This window comes from Falco biarmicus, chromosome 3, assembly GCF_023638135.1.
Source record: "Falco biarmicus isolate bFalBia1 chromosome 3, bFalBia1.pri, whole genome shotgun sequence".
NCBI classification, from domain to species: domain Eukaryota; kingdom Metazoa; phylum Chordata; class Aves; order Falconiformes; family Falconidae; genus Falco; species Falco biarmicus.
The window spans coordinates 103,265,906-103,286,526 of NC_079290.1; the positions used below are offsets into that span (position 1 = coordinate 103,265,906).

General features: G+C 42.0%; 1 protein-coding gene across 2 annotated transcripts in view; it reads right to left on the bottom strand.

Moving 5' to 3' along the window:
* The window catches only part of RECK (reversion inducing cysteine rich protein with kazal motifs), a 65,748-nt gene that overhangs the window by 40,694 nt on the left and 4,433 nt on the right, over positions 1-20,621 (bottom strand). For both annotated transcript variants that reach the window (XR_008821059.1, XM_056333647.1), the window contains exons 3-5: positions 13,639-13,713; positions 9,402-9,438; positions 1,351-1,436 (exon numbers count right to left, since the gene is read on the bottom strand). Coding sequence is in view for 1 of the 2 variants with exons in the window: in XM_056333647.1 (XP_056189622.1) it covers positions 1,351-1,436; positions 9,402-9,438; positions 13,639-13,713 (198 nt within the window). In the remaining variant the exon portion in view is untranslated. The remainder of the gene's footprint in view (positions 1-1,350; positions 1,437-9,401; positions 9,439-13,638; positions 13,714-20,621) is intronic.

Genomic DNA, 20,621 nt, shown 5'->3' on the forward strand with positions numbered 1-20,621 from the left:
ATATTTTAGTTTAAATGAAAATAATATGAAATGTATCAACCCAAGTAGGCTGAAGTACAAACTACAGCAAGGATTCTGAGACAGCAGTGTGCAATCAGACAATACAGCACCTGATTCTGAGAACAATGAGAAACGATTCATAGGACACTGCAATAAACAGAATTAGTTTTATCAAGTCTGCAAAAATAAAACATTAGGATAAATTTGAAAATTTTGCTAAAAAATACATTTAGGAACAGATGTGTGTATCTTCTTTTCAGAAGATCCAAAGTACACAGTTTGTTTACTTGCTCCTCATCTCTTCCACACTACTCAGTTTGTGTACTTACTGCTCATCTCTTGTCAAACATTTTAAAATACATGCTTTTAGGTGAAGGTAGCATCTTTTGGTGTTTTTTTGCATGACAACTTGCAGTAAGCTGCTGGTCCAAGTATGTCTGTGCTCCAGAATAGAGTTACAAGGATGATGATAAATATATGCTCTTTGACTGTGAAGATGTTTTTAAGGTCACAAGTATGTGTTTGGGAAAAAAATAAAACCACAAAATGCTTCACAGATTTTTAATAAAAAGGCCATTGCTAAACTTACGTACTATGCTTATAATTGTCACTTGACAAAACCCAGTGATACAGTTAACACCAAAACCAATTTTCATCCACCTGATGAATAAAAACCTTTTCGAAGAGGCATAAAAATCTATTTTGTGGTTACAACCCTATCTTGCATCACTAACATTACACCGCAAAAAAAGGAGAGCTTAGTAACAGCCACATGTTGCCTTCCACTCAGCACTGTTGTTCTAAAATAACAACTTTCATGTAGAGATTGTGACAAAAAAAATAATCAAGAAATTAAGTTTAGTATAACCAAAAAGAACTTCAGCATCTTTATGGATTCAATCAGTTACTATGAAGTAGTAGGAAGGCACGGTACCCCTAAGGTCTTAAAACGCCTTCGTCAGGCTCACAGAGCCACAGCAAGCTGCCTAGTCCTACAGCACAGCTGAAAATACATACCCCAGAAATCCTCCCGCGTCCCCAAACTCGCGATTTTTTTTTGTTTTTAACTAGGTGATCATCTCAGTAGACTTGAACTTTCACTTTTTTGCTGAAAATTAACTTTAAAAACATAAATTTTTTCATGTTTTGGAATTCTGTTGCTGGCATTTATCACCAGTAGTACCTTCTGGGAAGTATCTAGGCTTATTTTGCAATTTTGAAAGGAATTTATGTGGTAATTTGATTTTGACATAAAAAATGCATTAAGCCTGAAGTTCACAAATGCTAATACATAAATGAATTCAACATGAATTTTTTATTAACCACAGAAAAACAATTAGAAGGCCTTACCTGTTTACATGCTTGGCGACATTCCACAGTAATAGCTAGCTCACAGCAACCTAATCCAACCCACCCATCAGACTTCTTCAAAACTCCTTTGAAAATAAATGACAGTACATATTACATTTGAAAGAGAAACTATGCCATCATTTTCCCTTCCCTCCCCACAAGTCAATTACTTTTCAAATTTGATAATCCCATTCTCATTCAAGAAGGCCATTTACAGATTCCATTTTTATTGGAATTTATGAAGTCATTCCAAACCAACTTTAAGCAAGGAAAGAGCAAGTCTGTACCTTGAAAAATACTGAACTTGGCAATTATAAAGTACTTTCTATACACTGAGTTTAAACATGCTTTACACACACTATTTTATATGTTCCCTGGAAGTTACCAGAGTTTGATAATTTATCTAATCTGAAATATAAGCCAACAGAGAAAGACCTCATTAAAATCAACACTGCCTCCTACAGACACATCCTCATGTTGGTTTCAATATCATAATTTTCTACCAACTGAATGCAAAATGTGTTTCTTACTTTTTCTTCAAGCTCCCTGTACTGGTTTTGCTCAGGATGGAGTTAAACTTCTCCACAGAGGCTGCTGTGGGGCTGTGGTTTGATCTGTGCTGGGAACAGCGCTGATAACACAGGGATGTTCTCGTTATTGCTGGGTGGTGCTTACACTGAGCCAAGGGCTCCTCCGCTCCCCACCCGCCCCACCGCGAGCAGCTGGGGGGCACCGGGCGCTGGGAGGGGGCATGGCTGGGACAGCTGCCCCCCCTGACCGAGGGGTGTCCCAGGCCATGCGCCCTCATGCTCAGCATGTACAGCTGGGGGGCGGGGGGGGGTGGTGGTGTGGTTGGCAGGGGCTGCCAAGGCTTGGGGACTGGCTGGCCAGCAGGCAGCTGGTGGCAAGTAATTGTTTTCTTTTGTGTCATCTGTTTTTCTTTTTATTTCTCGCTTTTTTTTGTTTGTTTTGTTTTTTCTTCCATTATTTAATTACAAACTGTCTTTATCTCAACCTGCAGGTCTTCTCACTTCTACCCTTCTTGTTCCCCTGCCTCTACCCCACTGGCAGGGGAGCGATCGCTGCCCACCAGGGTTAACCATGACACTACTTGAGTAGTTTATCCCCCCCAATTATCTTCAATAGAAGTTTCCCATGTCCCTGTTCCTCTTTTTCCATTTATTTCACTATTCCCATTATCCTCATTTCTTACCATAAAGTTACACAGAACAGCAAACTGCTGCCATAATTTGTTCCATCCTCTTGATCTATTCACAAAAACAGATTTTCTGATGTTCTCAAGACATCAGAAATCAAGTAAAAGAAGAATGCGTTCCTGTATCTATTTCTCACATAATTCAAAGATAGAAATGATTAAAGGGAAGGTTTAACCTATGCAGCTGCCCAGCAGCTGTGGGAAATTCATTATACCTTTTTCTTATCCAGCTCAAATGAACCGCTCATTTTTTGTCATGAATATTATAAAAATAAAGCAGTATTTTAGGACACGCACAAATTATATCCTTTATGTAGAAAAAAAGAAGTATGAAGTAAAATACTCAACCACTTAATTTAAGAAAATGCTCTTAAGCCTAGTAGAAATGCCTATTCAGAAAAGTCACATGGGATGTCCAGCTTTAAAAAAAGGGACATGAAAGAGCTAGGAGTGAAACCAGTAAGCTTAAATGCAAATGCTAAGAAAATACTGGAAATAAGGTCATTAGAAATCATTGCAATCAATGGAAAAAAATCACAAGTAGGTATTGATCATGAACAAAACTGCCTTTAAAATACACTTTGTCATCTTTACAAGCACAGGTGGCATAGAAAGTCTTACTAGTATCAGCCTTTCACAACATTCTGATGGGCAAATTAAGAAAACACACCAACAGTGAATTTGTACTGGAGAAGGAGGAGAAAAATCTTCACCTAAATTAACATATTTCCCCAGAAAAATACACTATTAATTACATTTATTAAAAGGCAAGTCAAAACCTTACTGCTTGACACAAGGTAGCAGGATGGCGCAGCAGGTGGAGGGAGCAGCGAGGCAAGGTGAAAAACAGCTTCCCACGCAGCCTGCAGCCTGCCAGCGTGACATGGCCACATGTCGCCTGAAGGGTCCAGACTTGGAGGCACTGCAGGCCAGCCAGGTACTGGTCTTCTTGGAGACTGTCCAAATCCTCTTTACATCTATTCAGAGTATTGGCTCACCTCTCCAGCCCAAACTAATTCAAAGCAGCTGTGAAGGCCACGAACAACTGCAAATTCAGCTCACTTTCCACTCCCATAATTGGGGTATGGAATCAGTTTTTCAGAGACTAAGCATCTTTTTGAAAGCACCAAAGAGACGGCTGTTGTATAACAATCAATAGTTTGTAATCAATGTTCAAAAATTCAGCATCTGATGCACAATTTAAAACTAATTCCAAAAGTAAATGCACGTCTGCATGGAAGTCATGCACATACGTTTAACTATGTATGTACAGTTAATTGCCAAATCAACTACTCACTACATCCTATTTCAGGTCTAGCTCTTGTTTCTGCGTAACTTTCATATGTGAAGCTATACAGAGACTCAATCAGAACAGTAACGTTTGGTAGAATATTTATTACAAGGATTGATATTGTAATGTGTAAGCAATCTAAAAAACATAAAATATCATGTGCAATATGAAAACAAGATTTCTGCAATAAACAGCTACATCCAGGAGAAACACATCATAAATACAGCTGTACAGCTTTGGGGGCAATGTCGCCACTCAATAGGCACCAGTGATTCCAGCATCCGTTGATTTTGTGCAATACAGAGTCTGTGATTTTCAGGCATACTTTTACTGGAACTAAACTGTGCTAAAAGAATGAAGCAAGCTACAAATACATGCCAAATTAAGAGTGCTGATAAGTTTCAGCCATATTATTTTCTTAGCAAGTGGCCCTCTTCCCAGGTTATTTACGAGAAGCAGACAAGCTTGTGGAGAAAAAACTGATGTCACATCCTCAAAAAAACTGAACCGCAGTTTTAATACAGCAAACTTGTAAATTCATTTTCCAGTCAAGGTAATTAAAGCACATGTATTTCTAGATGAAAACACACCTTCAGTGCACAACTAACTGATTGGCATCCATTGTTCTGATTATTCACCAAATTAACTGATCTAAGTATGATATAGATCCCTGAACTATAAAAAAATCATCTAGTTGCATAACACAGGCTCTTGTCCCACATCTCCAGAAAGTTTCCAGAAGCCACATCACATTAGCAAGATGATTAACAACACGCACACACTTTTCATCCTTATATTTTACTGTGGTCTCCACAAGAGTACTGAAGTCAGAAACAGATATAAGAAGTTGCATAAACGTGAAAAATGAGAATGTCACCTCTAAAACATTTATTTTGTGATGAGACAAACATTCTGCATTCTGAAAATGTCTGAGAAATGCTGAATCACTGTGATCCTGAGGAAACTGGGGAGGAAAACAAAAAGGAAGATGGAAAAAAAACCATTAAAAAACAACTAGGTTTCTCATGTTCAAGAGCTGTATGTGTCAAGAAGGGTGCAAGTCAGAATTTTCTTGTCTCTTTGAAGTTTTCTACAGTCTGCTTACAGAAAATGATACAGCTTAAAATTGGAACATAGTTATCATCTGGAATTATAGGTTGCTGGGTTTGCTCTCTGTCCCCCCATCCCCAGCTGGGGGTCCCTCAAGCATCTTTAGTAAGCAGTTTCTTGAAGGGTATTATGGGTGCGTGGTCATAAACTTTAATTTCCTAGACAAGTCCCAAAAAATAATGCATGTTCTGTAGGCCTACTGTATTTAATAAACAAACTCTGAAAAATTAATGATACTTGTTTTCAGAAAACATGGAAAAATAATTTTCTTTCGGACAATACTTACATTCCTGAATACCTAGTCTTAAGTAGTTAAGGCTTACAACACTGCCTTGGCAGAAACAATAAATAAAGACTTACAGTGTTTTGTGAGGATGAGACATAAAAGAAAGTTAATAGAAGACCATCATAATGGGTTTAAGGAAGTGGAAACAAATGTGAAATAGAACGGTAGCTCAAGCGGTAGCTGTGAGAATATTAACATTTTAAGGTAGCTACTGCGATGACGTTACAATCAAACTTGTAGCGAATCAAACCATTTCAAAATTTTAACACAGATCAGTAATGCCAAGTTGCTGTGGGGAAGGAATGGAAGAAAAGAAAACACAAAATATAATGAAAATACACAAAAAGCACATAATTCGCTGCTTGATACATCCAAGTCATTTGGGACTCTGCCTTATATGTTGTGTTATGATAAAATGCCATTGAAACCCATATGCAAAACAGGTTTCCACCTGCATTCTTAACTAAATTGCCAGGCATGTCATAGAGCCGTTAAGAAAGAAAGAAACTACCGAAGTCTGTTTATCCAGTCAATATTCTGCAGCTGTCCATGACAACGCTGGTGTTGGGGGGGCTGTATACAGTTTCATCAGTGTGTGCGCATCTGCACATGTGTGTATGAACACACTTTGTGGATGCTGTACTATGAAAAATCTGAGATGCTGATCCAGTAAAATCTCAGTTTGTGGCCCCATTCTAAATTGTTATGAAATACTTCCTGTACTGAGGGTAGGTGTCGGGGAGAAAAATCAGAAAGAAAACCACAGAATCGCTGTGGTCAGAAGGAACCTCTGGAGATTGTTTAGTCCAACCTCCCTGCTCAAAGCAAGGTCAGCTAGAGCAAACTGCCTGGGACCATGCCCAATAAGGTTTTGAATACCTCCACAGATGGAGACTCCCAAACCTCTCTGAGCAACCTCTTCCACGGTTCAATGATACTTCGAGTAAAAAAGTTTTTTTTCTTATGTTTAAATGGAAGTTACTGTTATTCAATCAGTACTCACTGCCTCTTGGGATACCACTGAGATACCACATTTTGAGTTATCACTGGACACCACTGAGAAGGGCATGGCTCCATCTTCTTTACATGCTTCCATCAGATAATTAGACATCCATAAGATTCACCCCCATCAGCTTTCTCCTCTTGTCAATGGTAACAGGCTCTCTCAGCCTGTCCTCACAGATGTCCCAGCCCCTTATTCATCTTAAATGTCTCTTTGCTGGACTTGCTCCAGTGTGTTCATAGCTTTCTTGTACTGAGACACTCAGAACTGGACACAGTATCCCTGATGCAGTCTCATCAATGCTGAGCAGAGGGGAAGGATCACCTCCCTTGACCTGCTGGCAACATTCTCCCTAATGCAGCCTGGGTGCTGTTGGCCTTTGCTGGGCCACATTCCACTCGCTGTCCACCAGAATCCCCATGTATGTTTCTACAAAGCTGCTTTCCAGCTGGCCAGCCTCCTGTGTGCTGTGGAGCATGGGCTGTCACCAAGCACAGGACTTTGGATTTCTTTTTTTTTGGAACTTCATGAGGTTCCTGTCTGGCCACTTCTCCATCTTGCCAACATCCCTCTGAGTAGCAGCACAACTATCTGGTCTAGCAGCCTCTCCTCCCAGTTCTGTATCACCTGAAAATACACTGAGGGTGCACCCTGTCCCATCATTAATGATGTTAAACAGGACTAGACCCAGCATCAGCCCCTGGAACACTGGCCTCCAGCTGGACTCTGTGCTGCTGATTGCAAACCTGTGAGCCCAACAGTTCAGCCAGTTTTCAGCCCACCTCCACTATCCACTTATCCAGCCCATGCCTCATCAGTTTGTCTATACAGATGTTATAAAAAACAGTGCTGAAAGCCTTACTAAATTGAGACAGACAACGTCCAATGCTTTCCTATCATCTAACAAGCCAGTCGTCTCATCATGGAGGCTTACGGGGTTGGTTAAAGCATGATTTCCCCTTCATAAATCCATGCTGACTGTAACCAATCACCTTCTTGTCCATGACATGTCTGGAAACTGTTTGCAGGAGGATCTGCTCCATTACCTTCCCAGGGTTTGAGGTGAGACCGACCAGCCTGTAGCTCCCCAGGTCCTCCTTGCCCTTCCTACCTACAGGCAGGAGTGACATTCACTTTCTCCCAGTCCTCAGCATCCTCTCTCAACAACCATGACCTTTCAAACAATATTGAGAGTGACCTTGCAATGATGTTAGTCAGCGTGTAAGGCCATCCAGCAGGTCTCACAGACTGGTGTTCAGTTTGCTTAAATATTAGCTAACCTGATCCTCCTCCTTCACGCGCAGGTCTTCCTTGCTCTGGACTTTACTGCTGGTCTCAGGGATCTGGCATTCCTGAAGGCTTACCTTACCAGTAAAGACTGAGGCAAAAGCGGCCATGGCCTTTTCAGTGTCACCTGTCACCAGGTTTCCTGCCCATTCAGCACCAGGCTCTCGTTCCCGCTAGCCTTCCTTTTGCTGCTGATGCAGTTAAAGAAACAGGGGATCTTTCTGGCTGTCCTTCACACACCTCACCAGGATCAAGTCCTGATGGACTCTGATTTTTTAACTCCATCACATATGTAACTGGAGCTTGGACAAGGTGATCCCTGAAAACCAACCAGCTCTCTTGTATCCCTCTTCTCTCCAGGGCCATATCCCATGGGATTCTTCCAAGCAGATTGCCTGTGCCCTTCTGTGTTGTCTCTTCAAAAGGTACCAGAGTGATTATAGTTGCCCATGAGCATCAGCACCTGTGAACACTAGACTTCTGCCAGCTGTACAAAGGTGGCCTCCTCTGCCACTGCTTCCTGATGCAGCAGCCTGCACCTGACACCCACAGCACCACCCAGGCTGGGCCACTCACTGACACGCTGGCATACCTGCACTACGTCACTCGCAGGCCCGTGTGCTGCTCCCCGCCGGCTCATCATCAATCCCCAGGCAGAGCTCCACACGTGCCAGTTACACTCTTGCACAGAGGGCAGCTCCCCGCCCCACACCCCCCACTCCCCCCCACCCCTCCACTTCCAGACCAGTTGTTCCCGTACCTGCCCATCACAGCCCTCCCGCTATGGGACCCTCCTGCCATGTCCCTGCAACCCCAATAACACTGCAGCCCTGTAACTGCCCACAGACTCTCATGCCTCCTGCTTGTCCCCAATGCTGGGCGCTGGCATGTGGGCACCGCGGGGGCAGGCGGCTGCACCGACTCCACAGAAAGGGAGTAAGAGCTTCCCCTGTAATGCTGTCCTGTACACACACCGCTCACGTACAAAATCCTACAGTGCACAGAATCACTGGAGAATGCTCAAAAGAATGTTAAAAATGCCTCATGTCAAAGAAGGAGAAAACAGTAACAACTTCACGTGCATGAAGAATGAAAAGCAACTGGCTTCGTGCAGGTACAAAGTTCAGGATACAAGCTCAGGATACTACAGGAAGATTTCATTTTTATCACAGGACTAAACTACAATTTACACCACCACTGAAGAAGTTATTGTTTCTGTAATTCAAGAGGACAGTAGAACTCTACCATGAAGGTACTGAAGAGGCCTCACACCAGTTTAGAAAGTACAGGCAGACAATTTGGGAGTAGTGGCTAATGTCCTTTAAGGTTCCCTCCTTTTAATTTAACAGTCCTATCTTGTGATTTATGCTTTAACTTTCTAGATCAAGTTTCTAAATCTACCAAGCAGTTTGCTTCTTGATCTGAGCCTCTGCACTTCTAAATTGTCTAGCTCTTGCTATTTCCCCGTTACTCAGGGTTTTTTTCAAAATTATACTGCATCTAGAGCAAAGTTGCAATAGTCCATGGTTTTATAGATCAGGCTGAAGTATACTGAAACTAAAAATAATAGAAGACCTCGAAAGAACCTTTGATATTTCTTGAATGTGTCAACAGAAGCACACATTTAATCATACAAACATATTAAACATGTTCTAACCAGGAAAAGAAAGGAAGTGTTAAAAAAATGCACAGGCACCCCAGTTCAGACTAAAGGAAACTAGACACCAAATACAGTTTATAATGGAAGCATACTGAAAGTTAAATTATCATTAAGTCTATAGGTGCAGGTGGTAGACAACATCAAAACGTGCATATGTGAAAAAGCAACACAATTCAGTATTAAAGTAGTATTTCTTACCTGGCAAAGAAGAATTTATGCAACCCCACACTTCTCCCTGAAAAGTAAAATGCAATTAAGCAAAAGTAACTCCACAGAATAAGAGAGTTTCTAGCAGACACAAAACAGTACTTTCAGTGTTTTGGCCCTGTTTTTTAAAAATCTTATTGGAAAAAAATGCTTTTATTTAAAACATCTTTTGAAGAAGTGCTACATGATAGAAGTACCGCTTGCTTTGACAGGAAGGCTGCCATCTACAGAGTGTGGTGTCAATAGCAGAACATACTGTCATCATCTGGAATATGCTAGCTAGCCAACTTTCTCCACCAGTGTTTAGAGAACTAATAGCAACGGTTTAGACAAAGAAAAAGATTTATGTAGGACCAAGACCTGTAGAGAAGTTTATTGCCCTAGCACCCCTTTCCACCAGCTTAAAAAAAACCCACCCAAACAACACATAACAACCACACACAAAACAAAAGAAAGAGGGTTTGAGGTACCCCAGAAACTACAGAAATGTAGCTTCAGGGAAAGATAGATACACAGAAGAAAAAGTTGTAGAAGTGAAGTTTACCAACATGAAAAGTTACAACAGGGATCTGTTGGGTTCACCCCAAATGCAAAGCGCTGCTGGTCCTAAGCACAGGACCTGCTAAATGCACCTAGGTGGCTGATGGTATTAGGCAGAAGAATTCTGTAAATGTGTCTTTTTTGTTTGTGGCACAATTCTGTAAATGTTTTGGTGTTTGGGTTTTTTTTGACAGAAAAAGAAGAAAAAGGTGAAGAGCTTACCAAAGAGTTGCTGTCCCTATCTTTGTCATTACTGTTACTACCAAGACTACTAGACAAGCTGATAACAGGGGATTCTTTACACTGGGGCTAGTACAAAAAAATTTCAGGTCAGACACTGGTCTACCACAGGTAAAATTATGTTACTCACCCAATAAAATTACAAATGTCCTGGAAGAAGGTGGTTTAGCCAGCAGAGGAAGAACTCCATCTAAGGCAAAAATTTTAGTTCAACTGTCAGAAGTACATATCGCAGTTACAGTGGGTGCCCTGCGTTAGAAGCCTGAAGTATTAAAAGCTATAGGAGTTCCTATATGCTGCGTGTTAGATGTTTAACATCCTACAAATGGAGTCTTACACTTGGACAATATGATCACAGTATAGTATTAAAAAGACAAGAGTACAGAAAAGCCTTGAAGGATGACATGTATTTTAGTACAATGTCATTGAATTCAGTATTTTTTAAGCAAACACTAGGAAAACCCCAATTAGATGAAATCAGAGGAAAATTCTGCAGAGAATAAGGCAGTAAGCGACAAGTCTTAAGGGGTGTTTTAAGTTTACGTGGCAAGGTTTTTGTAGTGGGAGGGCTACTGGGGTGGCTGTGTGAAGATGTCAGAAGATGCCAGAAGCTGCCCCAGTGTCTGATGCAGGCAGTACCAGCTGGCTCCAAGATGGACCGAGCCCATCAGCGATGCTGGTAGCACCTCTGGGATAAGACATTTAAGAAAAGGTAAAAGCTGCTGTGCAACAGCAGCTGGAAGAGAGGAGTAAGAGAATCTGAGAGAGACAGCCCTGCAGACACCAAGGCCAGTGCAGTAGGATGGGGAGGAGGTGCTCCAGGCACTGGCACAGCACACGGTGAAGACCACGGTGAAGCAGGCTGTCCCCCTCAGCCCATGGAGGACCACGGCACAGCAGATATCCACCTGCCCTGGTGTGGGGTCCTTGACAAGCCGCAGTGTGGCTGTGCCCTGAAGGAAGCTGCAGCCTGTAGAGAGCTGGCAGGCTCTGGGGAGAGCAGCCCACGTTGGAGCAGGTTATAGCAGGACCCATGACCCTGTGGAGAGGAGCCCAGGCTGGAGCAGGTTTCCTGGCAGGACTTGCAGCCCCACAGGAGACCACACCAGAGCAGGCTGTTCCTGAAGGACTGCACCCTGTAGGAGGGACCCATGCTGGAGCAGTTTGTGAAGAACCATAGCCCACAGGAAGGAGCCACATTGAAGAAGTTCATGGAGGACTGTCGCCCATGGGAAGGGACCCCAGGCTGGAGCAGTAGAAGAGCACGAGGAGGAAGGAGCAGCAGAGACAATGTGCAATGAACTGACCACAGCCCCCATTCCCCGGCCCCCTGCGCTGCTCCAGAGGGGAGGAGGCAGAGAAACCAGGAGCAAAGCTGAGCCCGAGAAGCAGCAGCACCTTGATTGGCAACAAATTAAGTTAATTTCCCTGAGTTGAGTCTGTTTTGCCCCTGACAGTGATCCGTGATTGATCCCTCCCTGTCCTTATCTCAACCCACAAGCCTTTCATGCTATTTTCTCTCCCCTGTCCAGCTGAGGAAGGGAAGTGATAGAGCAGCTTGGTAGCACCTGGGCATGCAGCCAAGGTCGACCAAGGGGCCTTAAATGAAAAGAGCGTTGAACATATTCTTTAAAACAAAAGGTTCGATTCAATCACATTGAGACAGCAAGCCTTACTGTCATGCAGTGATTCTCTCATCACAGGAATTTATAACTTGAGACTAAAGTTGCAATGGATCTGTATCTAATGATCTAAGATGGTCCTCTCCTCCTTATCTGTGGGTGTTTCCCACTTAGATAAGTCAAAGTCAGCTCAAAAAAAAAAAAAAAAGGGCCAAGAGCTGCTACTTTCCACCATTGATTCCATTTACTTCCTTCAATTCATGAGAAGGTTAATGGTTGGACTCAATCTTACAGGTCCTTTCCGATCTAAATTACTCTATGATTACATGATAGTCACCTCTTGTGTTGGCAGGTACTGTATTACCTGATACCAGGCAATACCCTATCATATTACCTGAAGGAACACAGATGACACAATGTCTGTAACAAGTACTCCAGTAAACAGACCACCTGATTAAATTCAAAACCTATCTGCTCATCTTTGGAATGTCACTAGAACCCTGCTCCAACAAAAGACAGGTGGTATCTGAAAACAGGAAATATGGTATTAAGTTGAAATGTTAACTATTTTAGATCTAGTGTCTTTTATAAAAGTTTATAAATATTACCAGCTCAGGGATATTAATTTAAGATACACACTGTACAGTAGACTTGCCATTTATAAAGATGGTAATCGGGGTTAAAAAAAACCAACAGTATCATTGTGTCAATCATTTTCCCCCTTTCAGATACTCTCCAATCCTGTCTTCTAAAAATGTACTGCTTTACTATACAGATAGATCCTACTCTTCCTGTCAGGGAATAAAAGATGAAAACCATTACCAAAACAAATGCTATTCACCACTTTGATATGTTTTCACGCCACAGGTTTTACTCATACCATCAGCCATCTATAATTTTCCAAGACCTTAGAGCTGATGACCCACAGAAACAAAACATTGAAACAACATACTTTTGACACTCAGGAGGAAAGAATCTATAAGCAAACACACTCTTGCAAAGTTGCCTATAAAATGTTATTCTCAGATGTACTACTCCTACATATTGCCCATTTGAGCTGAGTTTATGTTTTAGGTTAGCTGGAAACAGTGTTGGTACTGTATAGAAGTAACAAAAATCACAAGAAGAAAACAAATCTTTCTGACAGCGAATTTGTTGAGATATTCTAAGCTGCAAAGAGATAAGACTCCAGAATTTACAATCTGAATGACAGTGCTTATCTCTCCCCCAGTTAGATCATCGCTGACAGGGAAGACATTACATTATACAATTTTTTAGTGATACACTTCTAGGAAACCATAATCTTACTTATCCAATAAAAGCATTATTTCAGTTTGTCAGATACAGCCAGAAACGACTCAGAGCAGCTATGAGGGTCTCCTCGCCTTAGCCCAATCAAGAACTCACAGCTTTGTCCCATACACAAGCTGGAACACATGATCTTATTTAAGTCACTGTCATCAATAACCAAGTGACAATCACCCAACACAAATTTTTAGAACATAGGTCAGATTTTCATTGCATTTCATAGCTTACACAACCAGGATACCTAACAAAATTGTCAAGTCCACCTTATTTCAAGTAGTGTAACATATGAAGGCTTCACACACACACAAAAAATTTTAAAAAATCCTACTTTGAGGATCAAATTTCATTATAATAATTTTTCTAGTTCTCATAACAAGAAAAAGCTTGAAGACAAACACACGTTTTACCTGCTCAAAACTCACTCAGTAAATAAAATACAAGTAATTTTTTGCAAGCAAAATTTATTAATATAAAATTAGCTGTTATGTTTTATTTAATTAAATATTAGCAAGCCTTACCATTGATTCTGGACAATACTCAGGTGCTCGCTGCAGTAAGTGCTTCAAACGGGAATCACTTTTAGAAGACAAAATCTGTTAGAAACAAAACACACCTTAAACCATGTAGAATGTAGCTACACATAGAATACTTTTGTCAATTAATTTAATGTCTTTTTAGTTTCACTACTATCTACCTTTTGACAACTTTGGCTAACAGTTAATATGTAAACAATGAAAGTTAAGATTTTCTTTTATGTAACTATAGCCTTTCAAATACGTTGCACTTTTTTATGAATAAAGGATTTTTATATTTTGAACTGAATGAGAATTCCCTCAAACACTTCAATCAAAAAGTTTCTATTGAATAGGCAGTGTGAAAAACATTTGATACGCGGGGCAGAAATCCTCTGTATTATACAACTCTACTTACCTACCCTCCTGCTATCTTACATGACCTCAGGCAACTGAACTCCTCTCAAAGAACCCTGAAACAAGTAATTTGACGAACAAAACCTAGACTAGTTAAAGAGACTACCAAAATTAACTGGGGATTGAGTACTACCCACAGCACAGCAAGATCAAGTTAAGCACCACCTAAGCACACTGAACGTCCAGAAGTCCATGAGACTGGATGGGATGCAACTGAGGACCCTGAGGAGTGAGTCACTGTCACTGTCCTTACAGGGCAGCTTTGCTACCTTTTCTGAAAGGCCATGGTGATTGGATGAGGTTCCTGATGACTGAAAAAAGACAAACATCATACCCATTAGAAAGACAAGAAGGATAATCCAGGGAATTACAGGCTGTTCAGCATAACCTCACCCTGCAGGAATACTGTGGGACAAATCCTTGCAGAAGCAGTTTCAGGGCACATGAAAGACAAGAAGGTGACTGGGAACAGCCAGTACAGGCATACCAAGGGCAAGTTTACCATGTCAGCTTTCCACAACAATAAGACTGGTTTAGTAAAAAGGTAGAGAACAGTGTATGTTGCCTACCTTGACTTTAAAAAGGTTTTTTGCATGGTCTCCCCACCATATCTTTAGAGCCAAACTGGTGAAACATGGATGGGATGGGTGGGCTACAAGGCGGGCAACAAACTGCCTGGACAGCAGGTTCAAAGATTACCAGTCAGCCGTTCAATGTCTTCTAAGTGTTGGCTACCTAGAAGCAGTATAATATAAGAGCCAAACCAATACTATAAATGGCTTTACTAACAAGCTGGACAACGGGACAGAAAAAAATCCTCAGCAGATACACAGAGGAGCCTAAACTGGGAGCTGTCATCAATATCCCCAAGGGTGGAGCTGCCACTCAGATAGGTTTCAATGGGCTGTAGCAATGCACTGACAAGAAACTCAAGCAGTTCAACAAAGGCAAACCAGAATCTTCCAGCTGAAATGGAATAAACTCACGCATGCCAGTAAAGGCTGGGTGCTCACTGTCCAGAAACCAGCCTTGGAGAAAAGGGCATTGGGTTCTGGTGGATGGTCAGTTGAAGGTGGGCCAGCTGCGAGGCAGCCCTGCAGGCTAACAGCATACTGCCCTTCGTTAGCAACAGCACTGCCAGCGGGTTAAAGGAAGATGACCATTCTCTTCATTAGGCACTGCTGAGGCCACATCTGCAACATCAAACCCATCCCTGTGCCATCCCTTGTGCAAGGAACATTACTGATGAACTGCAGAGTCCAGCAGAAGGCCACTAAAGGTGCTGGGCTTGACAACATACCCACACAGGCCAAGGTGAAAGAATCTGTTCAAACTGAAGAAGGGTTAAGAGGGAGCAGGGGGGGATCTCAAGTCCTGTCTTCCAGTACCTGCAGACAGATTACAGGAAAAGAGAAGTCAGACTGTTCTCGGAGTTTCACAGTGGAAGGATTAGCGGCAAAAGTAACGAGTTGCAGCAAGGGAAATGCTGACTGGATGCAAAGGGAAAAAAAAACATCTTCACCATGAGAGTAGTTCAGTGCTGGAACAGATTCCCCAGAGAGCCCATCCTTGAGGATATTCAGAACTTGACTAACGAGATCCTGATCAACCTGACTCAATTCTGAAGCTAGTACCTCTCTGAGCCGGAGGTTAGATAAAATGATTCTTCCAACTTAAATTATTCTGCACAGCTACACTTGGGAAGAAATCTTACCTTACCTTATTGACTTCCATACACAATTCTGAATCATGTAAATTTATCTTTTTTTCCCCAGGTGCCCTTCAGACCATTTTGTAGCATTGCTCATCTCATTTCCTTAAAACAGTAGCAGTATTTTCAGAGTTTATTACATGATGACTTTACCTCATCAATCATTTTGGTGGTGTTTTTATTTTGGTTTTGTTTTTTAAAGTTTCACGGAAGTGTTAACACAAATTGAGTCTCAGCACACTTCAAATTGTTTCCTTGTCCCACATTAATCATATTTTGACTCCTTGTTCCTTTAGCAGTCCAACCAAGTAAAACAACTGGAAATTATAGGAATAACTCAAACACAGATGCATTTCAGATCTCTCAGGAGAAACACAGTACAGTTCTAAATTTGCAACATGACAAACTCAGGGAAAGAAAAGCAGGAAAACAATAGTACTGGTTTCAGAAATGAGAGCAAGAAAAGAACTGCAGTAGTATTTGGGGTCTTCTGGGGTTATAGAATAAAATAATTCAGGTTGGAAGGGGTATCAGAAGATCATTTATTTCATTCTCCTGCTTACAGCAGGGTCAACTACAAGGCCAGACCATATTCCTCAAGGCTTTATCCAGTCAGGTTGTGAAAACACCTGGGAATGGAGAATGCACGGCCTCTCTGTTTTCATGGTGGAAAAGTTCATTCTCATAACCAGCTGGAACTCTCTAGTATCAATTTATGACTGCTCTCTCTTGTCCTGCCTTCTGAGCAATCTTATTTCACATATCGGAAGGCTGCTCTGAGGTGCTCCTTCTTCCCCAGGCTAAAGGCAGCTCCCTCAGCCTCCCCAGGGAGGGCACATGCTACAGCCCAAATCACCCTGGTGACTCTCTGCTAGCTTGTTCCAGTTAACTGATGTCTTTCTTGTAATAAAACTGAACACGGTATTCTAGATGCCATTAGCAAGTGCTGACTCAATGGGGAGAATCATTTCTCTAGAGCAACTGGCTATGCCACTGTTAATACTGCCCAGGATGCCTCCTGTAGTGTTGGGGCACACTGCTGGCTCACGCTCAGCTTGCTGTCTGTATACCAGTACCCTGGGTCCCTTTTCAGCAAATCTGCTCCCTAGCAAATCAATCTCCAACTCATACTGTTGCAAGCGATTCTTTCTTCCCAGGTGCAGGACTTTACATTTGTCCTTGTTGAATTTCATTAAGTTCCTGTCTGCTAATTTCTTCCATCTGTCCAGGTCCCTCTGGATGACAGTCCTGCCATTAAGCCATTATGATTATCAACTCTTCCTTCCAGCTTGGTATTGCCTGAAAACTCAACAACAGTGGAATCTGTCACATCCTCCAGGTCATTAATAAAGATGTTAAACAGGACAGGTCCCAGGACAGACCTCTTGGGTATCCCACTTCTTATTAGCCTGCAGGTAGAGTAGGACCCACTAACCTCTAATCTCTGAGTGTGATGACCCAGTCTTTTTTTTTTATTCATCTAGATGCCCATTATCAAAACTGTATTATCCTAAAATGGATACTAAAATATTGAGGGAGACAGTGTTGAAATGCTTGCTAGAATCAACACAAATGACATCCACTCTTTCCCCCTCATCCAGAAATCAAATCTTATGATCAAAGGCAATTAGGTTTATCAGGCATGATTTACCTCTCGCATGCTCAGAGATGTGTTCCGAGAGGACTCTGTCCATGATTTTCCCAGAGATTTAAGAGAAGACTACTAGCCTGCAGTTTGCTGGATTGGGATCTATCCTTTGGGGGTTTCTGGTTGGTTTTGTAAATTTTTTAATTTTTTTATTATTTTTTTAAGATGGGCACATTGTGCTTCTCCAGTCGTTGGGGACCTCCCCAAAGTTCCACAACCTTTCAAAGATGATAGAGTGTAACCTTGCAGCTAGCGCTCTCAGCACCCTCAGACACAGTCTATCCAGTCCCATGGACTTGCATAAGCCAGATTTTCTCAAGTAAATCCCAACCCAAGTATCACCTACTACTGGCAGTATCCCTCCTTGGACCCCGTCTCTGTGCACAGAGGACTGGGGAGACCTTGTTAACAAAGACTCAGGAAAGAAGGCATTCAGTACCTCTGCCTTACCTGTGTTTGCTGACACTAAATCACGTGCTGCATTCAGCAAGTCTCACATTTTTCCTTCTTCAGCCTTTAACTACTGCCACAGGATTTCTTGCTGCCCTTCACATCCTCTGTAAGCCTCAACTCCAGCTGAGCTTTGCCTTTCCCAATATAAACTTACATGCCTGGGCAAACTTTCTGAATGCCTCTTTTATAACCTTTCCCTGCTTCTACCTTCTCCATACAGTCTTTCTGCATTGAAGCTTGTTCATGACTTCTCTACGCAGCCAAGCCAGCCTCCTGAAACATTAGTGTGTTTTCCCGAGGACTGGGATGGACTGCTCTTATGCTTGGAGGAGGATCTGGATAAAGATCTCTGGAGTGGTACGCAGATGAATGTTGCCAGGAACCTTGTAATTGTGAAACTTCCCAGAAATAAACGTAGGAAAAAAATATCAATTAAAGAAAGACAGGCTCATGTATTCCTTGCTAGAGTATCCAACAGACTTAATTAAATAATGACAAAAAGGAAATGATACTGAAACTAAGCTTGGAATAATACTTACTAAGAATGCAAAGTAATTAGATGTTTGAGTCATGTTAGCTGACAAACAAATCTGTTTTCTTTTTCAAAGGGCTCGCTTAAAGTAGCTGAACTACTAGTTTGCAGAATCCCTTACTCTTTATCAAGCCTTCTTCCTTAACTGGCAGGATCAAGGAGAACACCACCAGGTCTCCTGTGCCCTTCACCCTAGCCCCTGGGCTGTAGTTACCTTTTACCCATGCAAGGCTTCCCTCAATAGCATTACTAGTGTCCATGTAGATGAGCAGCCAACGGGTCCTAGTCTGAGGGTCAAAAAAACTTGCAATTTCTGCAGTGTCCTAGATCTCAGCCCCTAAAACCCAAACCACCTTAGATGGCAAGTCTCATCTGCAGGTCAGTGCCTCCATCCCCTGCAGAAGGGAGTCCTCCTCCCAGTGGCACTCTTTACAACCAGTTGATTAGGCCAGCATGGTTCCCTGATGTAGCTTGTTCCTCTTCACCTGTTCCAGGCCCCAAATCTATTCTGTAAGTGCATATCCAAAGAGAGGCCAAGAAAATTCTTCCTGCTGCCAGGAGTCACAAACTTTCAGTCTCCAGTGAGCACAGCCTCTGGCCGTCCTTCTTTCCATGCCACTGCCCTTGAAGGTTCTCCACAAAGAGCTTGTTCAGCTCCCAGGTACGCTGAGGCAATGCTTCTACCCTCAGCTTCTTTATCTGACAGTTCAGGAAGCAGACCAGAGCATGACTCACCACCGACTCATGCAGAGACGCCCTCCCTTCCCTGCACTCAACACCTTGGATGGACACATCCTTCCTCAAGAGCTCCCTCTGGGTCAAGGCAACCAACATGTCCTGAGGGACTGGCCCAGCCAGTACCAGAGCCACAACAGGTTCCCAGGTGGCACATCCACACCTCCTGCTGGCCCTCTCCACAAGAATCAGCTGCGTTAACACCCAAATTCCCATCTGTGCACCCTGGTCACAGGCTTTCCCCAAGCATTAGTTAAACAGAAATATGGGGCACAAGCCTGCTCTCTCCCGGCTGTCCCTGGCAAGCAACTTCAATGTTTTATGGCTCAAACTACCAAGTCTAGAAGGAAAACGGGTTTTTTTTATCATTAAATGAATTATCGTGTCAGGATGGTAAAGTGTGGTGGTACAGACAAGGCAACAAGTACCTGGCAAATATTTTAGAAAAGGTTTTTTGGAAAGATGGAAGAAGGCAAATCAGTTATCCAACTCTGTTCCCTTACAGTCATCCCCCCACATAAGTAGAACATAACATTTGTAGGATGAAGGTTAAGACAATGGGGTAAATACTAAGTAAAACATTCCAAAACGGATTCAACAAAGACAAAGTATTTGAATCATGCTGCATAAAATAGTTGAGTTACAGAACATGAAAATCAGTAGAAAAATAGCAGCCAGCCCCTTCAGCCAGCCCATTGGCCTACAGCAAAGGGTCATTCAGAAAATGACAGAGGTAACTAAGCTCCTTACACGTAAATGTGAGGGACGCCAGTCTTGCTTTAGACTTGTTCTAGACCTCTCGCCACAAGGACTCTGATTATGCTGATTATCCAAGCAGAGAGAGATCATCCAGATGAGGCACGATCAGATGTATTACAAAAACCACAGAAAACTCTATGCAATAATCAGAACCAGTATAACAGAAATGGGGTGAAATATGACAGCAAGAAGCTCAAGGCTTTTTATGAGGGGCTAACAGGAATTCACATGATAAACTGGAAACTTCAAACCAATGGAACAGAAGAAAGAATCGGATTATTCCAAATGCCCTCTCAATGCAGCTGCTAAACCTGCCAATTAAATCTGTTTGTATATAAGAACGGATCTTTCTCTTACTTACACAGAAGTTTTAACACAATTTTTAAGACTCAGTGACATATTTTTGTTCATAATGCCATGTACAGTTTTGCTTACCTGTATTCAAAAAGACAAACTTATGCTGGAAGTGCTACAAGAATAATTATAGGAATTGAAAGACTATCTCATGCAAAGAGACTGTAAGATTTTTCCTTCTTTGGCCTAACAATAGGAAAGCTGAAAGGGGATTTAGTTGCATTCTATAAATATATCAGGGAGAGAGAAGTGCAATTTAAACTGAAAGTTTTCTTAGTACAATCATAGATAAATATAAACTTAATCATAACCATGTTTAGTGGTTGAATAGCCCCAAAGCGGGTAATGAAGACAAGAAAAGGGGGCAGGTATGATGTAAG